The sequence below is a fragment of the Chroicocephalus ridibundus genome, chromosome 5 (genome assembly GCF_963924245.1).
Source record: "Chroicocephalus ridibundus chromosome 5, bChrRid1.1, whole genome shotgun sequence".
Lineage (NCBI taxonomy): Eukaryota > Metazoa > Chordata > Aves > Charadriiformes > Laridae > Chroicocephalus > Chroicocephalus ridibundus.
This window is the reverse complement of record NC_086288.1, coordinates 29,252,055-29,258,269: the sequence shown is the minus strand read 5'-3', so window position 1 is coordinate 29,258,269 and position 6,215 is coordinate 29,252,055. Positions and strand designations below refer to the sequence as shown.

The window sequence follows — 6,215 nt, the reverse complement described above, 5'->3', positions numbered from 1 at the left end:
GAAAGGAAGAGAGGAAATTCCTCACCGAGAGGTGAGGAATTCGGGATGCGCTGCTGAGGCAGAGGGGTCGTTTCGTGGCTTGCAAGGTGGGTCCAGAGGAGATGCCCAGCAGCAGTCCCCTCACCAGGAGCAAGGGGACCCCACCGAGACAGGGCCCTCCAGCCATGGGGCTGTGCAAATAAGAGCTGTGTGACGAGCAACTACTGTGCTTCTACTGAAGGGTTATTTACCTGCTCTGAGGAACACTAAACTGCATCTACAGGTGTGTGTAACCTTTGCATTTCTATGTTACGCCTACATTTTAAGTCCCAGTGAGGGCCTACCTGCAGCCCCCAGGCCATTACCATTACTTACCCGCCTTGAGGAGAAGCTGTGGCACAGCTCCCGTTCAGCTGGTAACCTGGTTGGCCCTTAAGCGTTGCTGGTGACCACCATGCCCAACAGCCTGCACTGACTCACCTGTGCTCTTCACCGGTGCTCCACCACAAAGCGCATGGTGGTGCCATCGAAGGATGGTGGTGCAACGATCCGTGGGCCGGTGGCTGGCGCCGTGATGCTGATGACTGGCTTTGCCTCAGTTGCCCCACGTCGGGGTGGTGGTGGGCCCTTGCCGGTGGCCACGTAGTAGGGGCTCTCGGCAAAAGTTGCCTCTGCTGTCGCCGGGCTGCCGGGCTCGGCTGGGGCACTGGCATCGCTGCCCGGGTGGGATAGCGGACGCGGCAGGGCACTGGCGGGCAGCATGGCAGGCAGGAGGCCGGGGTAGAGCATGTATGTGGCACCGTAGGCCCCAGCGTTGAGGGCCAGGGGCGAGAGAGGCAGCGGGACGGGGGCGACGGCCGGCTGCTGGGGCACCGGCACCTCCACGTACTGCCCGGTCTCGGGGTCGAAGAGGCGCCGCTTGAGGGGCTGCTGCACCGGCGTGTCCACCAGGTAGTACTGCCCGGTGCTCACGTCCAGCAGCACCTTGCGCTGCGTCTGCGGGAAGGGCTCGGCCGCCGTCGCCGCGGCGGGCACGGAGGGCGAGAAGCAGAGGAGCGGCGGCGGGGCGGCGCCAGGCAGGGCGGCGAAGGGCAGCGGCGGGCGGTAGAGGGCGGCCGGGGGACCCTCGGCGGGCGGCGGGGCCGGGGCGGCGGGGGGCTCCTCGGCGGGCGGGGGTGCGGGGGGGTTCGCAGGACTGCCGGGGCGCTTGGCGGTGCCGAAGGGCTGGAGGCTGCACAGCGCTGTCGCCGCCGCCGTCGCCGACACCGGGCTGGGGCGGACGCCGCCGCCCGCCCCCGACACCGGCACCGGGGAAGGGGGGGAGCCGGGCTCGGGGGCCGCCTTCAGCGGCAGGGCCAGGTAGTTCCCGCAGTCCGGGCCGCGCTCCGCATCGCCGCCCCCCGCGGGCAGCCGGGGGGAGCGCGGCGCCGCCTGGCCCCGCAGGCCGCCTTCGGAGGGGGGTTTGCCCGGCGGAGGGGCTGCGGCTCCTCCGCGGAGGGTGAGGAGGGCGCGGGGGGCGGCGGGGGGCTCGGCGCGGGGGGGCGGCGGGCCGCGCTGCCGCTGCCGGGCCAGGCTCTCGAAGGCGGCCGCCTTGGCCGAGACCTTGTCGGCGGCGTTGTTGGAGGGCCGTCGGGGCAGCCGCTCGCCGCCCGGCCCTTTGCCCGACGGCTCCTCCGCCTTATCCGCCGGCGGCGGGGCGGGAGCGGCGGCGGCGGGGGGAGTCGGCCGGGCCCCGGCGCCCCGCTCCTGGCTGGCGATGAGGGAGAGGACGTGGCTGTCGGTGATGGGCAGCGGGTCGCTCTTGCGCTTCCACTCGCGCTTGTTGAAGCTGTACAGCTCCTCCATGCTCCGCACCGCCGCCGTCAGCTTCTCCAGCGCGTTTTGTACCGGCGCCGCCTTGCTCTCCTCCCGCGGGTCCTCCTCCGGCCCCCGGCCCCTCTCGGCGGGAGGCGGCGGAGGCTGGTTCCGCCAGGGCGCGGCGGATTTGGAGACGATCTTCAGCACGGACGGCTGGCGCGGGTCGCTCTTGTTGGGGGCGATGGTGGCCACCGGCAGCCTTCCCGAGGTGCGGTGCACCAGGACGGTGCCCTCCGGGGGGCAGGCCGGCGCCCTGCCCGCCGCCTTGGCCCCCGCCTCGCTGGGCTTGGTGCTGGCGTGGCCGACCGCCTGGCAGGTGATGACCACCGGGGAGAGGGACCTGGGGACGCCGGCGATGACCAGCTGCTGCCGGGGCTTCTGCTCCTGGCCACCCTGGTCGGAGGCGACGCTGCCCTTGTCGCTGCTGTTATCCCCGGAGTCGCAGCTGTAGGAGCTTTTGATGAGCTTCCGCACGTCCCGCACCTGGTGGAGGGGTCCCTGGGCTCTGTGCTTGCCGTCCCTCACGTCGCGCACCAGGAACTGCGGCACCTTGTCGGGGCCGTCGCCGGCCTTGGGCAGCTTGGGCTGCTGGCCCCTGCCCTCCTCCGGCGGCCGGACGGCGATCCGCGGCGTCAGCAGCTGGGCGATGCTGAAGGCGGCGTCCCGGGGCTGCTGCAGGCTGCCCAGGCTGATCTTGATCTCGGGGGGTTTGGGCTTGGCGGCGGGGGGCGAGGAGGCGGCGGTGGCGGAGCACTTGGTGGCCCGCTTGCCGGGCTCCTTCTCGCGGGGGGTGTGCTGGATGGCGGGGACGAACAGGCGGGACATCTTGGTGGACTTGCCGGCGGAGATCTCGCCCAGGTCGGCCCGCCAGTCGTGCCTGGGGGAGAGCTTCAGCTTGCCGACGGGCGCCCTCTCCTCCTTCCTCTCCGCCTCCCGTTCCTTCCACGACCTGAAGGCGCTGTTCTGGCTGCGGAGGAAGGTGGCCTTGATGGCCTCTGAGGCGCTGCGCTTCACCTCGCACAGCTCCTCCGACAGCGCTCGGTCCAGGCTGCGGCTCCCCTCGCGGGGCGTCGACGCCTTGGAGGCCGGTGACCGGCCGCCGCCCTCGCCCGCCTCCTCCGCCGTCGCCGCGGTGCTGTCCGAGCCGCCCTCCGAGTGCCGGGAACTCTGCCGCTGCACGCCGCCGCCCTCCCGCTGCCGCTCCCGGCCGCCGCCGCTGCCGGCGGGCTCCGTCTCCCGGCCGGCGCTCAGCCCGGTATAGGAGGTGTCGGTGATCTCGCCCCGCTCCATCTTGAACTCGTGCTCCAGCTGCATCTTCTTGGAGATGACGTTTTTGAGGAGGCTGGAAGCGAACTTGGACTTCTTGCTGGGCGCCCCCCCGCCGCCCTCCGCCGCCGGCGGCTCCCCACCGCCCGCCTCGGGGGGCTGCCCGGCCTCGGGGGCATGGCCGAGGTCCAGCAGGGTCACCACCCGGGAGCCCGCCCGCAGCCGCCGCGGCGCCTCGACGTGGGCGATCTCCCCGTCGAGCTTGCTGACCACGAACTCGAGGGCTTTGGTCTGTGAGCGGCCGGAGCGCAGCAGGCTGGGCTCGGCTCTCGGCCCCAGGCTGCCGCACTTGAGGTCCAGGTAGGTGGACCAGCGGTTGATGCCCAGGGCATTGTCGGGCAGAGAGGCGGAGGAGGCGCGGGAGCTGGGGCGCAGGGTGTCGAAGTAGGGGTACGCCAGGCTGCGGAAAGCCCTGGCCGTCAGGTTTCGCACTTCTTTGTCGGCATCGTCCAGCTCGCTGACGGCGCTGGAGGCGCCGCTGGAGTGTTCCCCGGCCCTGCCGGCCCCGCACCGCGTCTGCAGCCGCGCGGGGACCGCGATGAATTTTTTCGCGTGGTCGCGGACCGCGTCCGGTTTTAAACTCGCGTTGCGTTCAGCAGCCGCGGGGACACGGAGGCTCATGTCGCCTTCATGCTTGGCAGCGTAAGTAGTGTTTTGCTTTCCGCGCACGTTGCTAGACTCATTTATAGCCCGGGAAGCGGCTTTGATTGATAGGAGAAGCTGGGCGGCAGGGCTCCCGCCGGGGCGGCCGGGCTGCTTGGACCGGCTTTCCCCCGAGCTGGCGCGCTTGTCCCCGCCGGGGGTGTCGTGTTCGGAGGTAAGGCTGATGATCTCGGTGCTGCTGGTGTTGTCGATGCTGTCCGTCTGGTTGTTGGGGTCGCTGGTGGTCGTGCTGAGGTAGCAGCTATTCTCCTCCTCCTCCTCCTCCGTCTGCGTGTCCCCCGGGGTCTCGTCGCTCCCGAAGGAGGCGTAGTCCACGAAGGAGTAGATCACGTTGTTGTCCTCGAAGTCCCAGCGGGCGGCCAGCCCCGCGTCGAAGTCCATGTCGTGGTCCACCTCGCTCAGCTGGATCTCCTGCGTGCTGATATAGTGCGCCTCGTCGCGGCCGCCGCCGGGGGGGATGCCCGGGGGGGCGCCGGGGGGGGCCGCCTTGCGCCCCGCGTCCGCGTCCTCCTCGCTTTCGTAGCCGAAAGAGGACGAGGAGGTTTTACCCTCCGTCGACACCGGATCGCCCATTGCGGGAAAGCTGCCCGCCTTGTTCACCGGCGAAGGGCAGGAGGAGGAGGAGGACTCCGGGCAGCCCCCCGCCTCCGGCGGCCCGCCGCTCCCCGCCGCCCCCCCGGAGCCGGACTCGGTGCCGCATCCCGCCGCCACCGCCGCGCCCGGGGAAGGCGGGCGATCTCGCCCGCCGTCCGAGGATGCTGGCCCCGCGGCCCCGCCCGGCGGCCCGCCGCTCGCCGAGCCGCTAACATCCCCAGTCCCGCCGGCTCCGCTTTCCAGTGCGGGACCGGCCGCTCGCTCCTCGCCGCCGGCCGGGGCCAGCTCGGGAGTCTGGCGGCTCTCCTCCGGCCCCCGCGGCGAGACGCGGATCTCCACGTACTCCGCCTCCTCCTCCTTGATGGCCGCCTCCGGGCTCGGGCCCCGTCCCGCCGCCGTGCCCTCGGGGCCGGCTGGGAGGCCGGCGGGCGACTGGCCGGGCGCGTCCATGCCGGGGCCGTCGGGGCGCGGCAGTGGCCCGAGGGGGCGGGCAGGCACGTGCCGGCAGGGACGGGCAGCGCCACGGGGACGGGCAGGACCTGGGGGGGTGGCAGCGGGCCGCCCACCCCCTGCCCTCCCCTCCCCTTCTTCCCTTCCCCCTCCTTCTCTCCTCTCCTCTGTGGAGGAGGGCATCACCGCCGGGGGGCGGAGGGGTCGGGCCGGGCCGGGCTCGGCTCCCCCCCCGGCGTCGTAGCCAGCCGCGGGACAGCGGTCGCCCGGGGAAAGGGGAGGGGGCAGAGGGTGGCCGGTCGCCCTGCGGGGGGGTCCCGAACGGGCCCAGGTTTTTCCGAGGTGGGCGTCACTTGTCCGGTCCCAGGCGCAGACTATACATAGAGCCGGCGTCACTTACGCCGGTCGAACAAAACCCTATTTTAAACGTCTGTGTTTGCCGGAATAAAGGCGCCCGGCCCCCCCGTGGAAGGGGAGAGCCGCCCCTGCCTCCAAAGATGCTGCTGCTGAGCCGGCGGCATTGGCTGGAAAAAGCATCTCCCAGGGCACCGGCCGAGCATGCAGGCTGGCCTACTCTGAACGCGCCCTCGTCCCACACGCAGCAGTGGCTAAACAGCTTTTTTCTTCCTCAAACTACTCCCCTACACCCCACATCCCCACTCGCAGGAGGTGCGTTGCAGAGGGGTGCACTGTGGATGCCAGCGTTGCAGAGGGGTGCACTGTGCTTTCGCAGCGGCCCAGAGAGCCACTGGCCAGGGGCTGCGAGCTGCCCTTTTCCAGGAAAAGCCGTTCTAGACATAACCAGCACCTAAGACCTATTAACAGGCATTTCTATGGTATGCCTGACCTTTGGTGACAGGGCTTTACTGAGCGGTCCCCAAGATGACACACCAAAAATCGCTCCAGAGTCATGGAAGAAAAAGGCAAACTGTTAAAACACTGGAGAGGGGAAATGGAGGAAGGCAAGCAACCTTGAGGAGCACCCCTCAGGTATACAATGCAGATAACAGCCTAAATTTACAGATTAAAAAACAAATAAGCTCCCGCACGCTTGGGCAAGCAAGATGGCGTTGGGCGAGTAACATCAAACATTAGGTAGAGGAGAGTTGCGGGAAACCCTAAAGCAAGTACCAGGATCCATGACCCTACAACTGCGTGCACTGGCATGGGGGACATGGTGTGCGGCTCTCCCAGGGATGCCACAGGGATGCAGGGATGAAGAGGTGAAGGAGAGGCCATCCCAGACCTCTCTCCAGCACTGTCTATGTTAAAACAAGGGTTTCTCAGTTCTCCCAGCCCTGAGATGGCCCCAACTCCTCACCCTACCCCATAGCTCTGCTGCCATC

At 69.6% G+C, this 6,215-nt stretch overlaps 1 protein-coding gene across 1 annotated transcript; it reads right to left on the bottom strand.

Moving 5' to 3' along the window:
- Window positions 1-468: 468 nt before the first annotated feature.
- Window positions 469-4,869, bottom strand: C5H4orf54 (chromosome 5 C4orf54 homolog). The gene has a single exon (XM_063336171.1). The coding sequence runs from the start codon at window positions 4,867-4,869 to the stop codon at window positions 469-471; it is 4,401 nt and encodes a 1,466-aa protein (XP_063192241.1).
- Window positions 4,870-6,215: the final 1,346 nt, after the last annotated feature.

Excerpts from the sequence above, each read along its gene's own strand:
- C5H4orf54 (XM_063336171.1), bottom strand. The coding sequence starts at position 4,869 with ATGGACGCGCCCGGCCAGTCGCCCGCCGGCCTCCCAGCCGGCCCCGAG.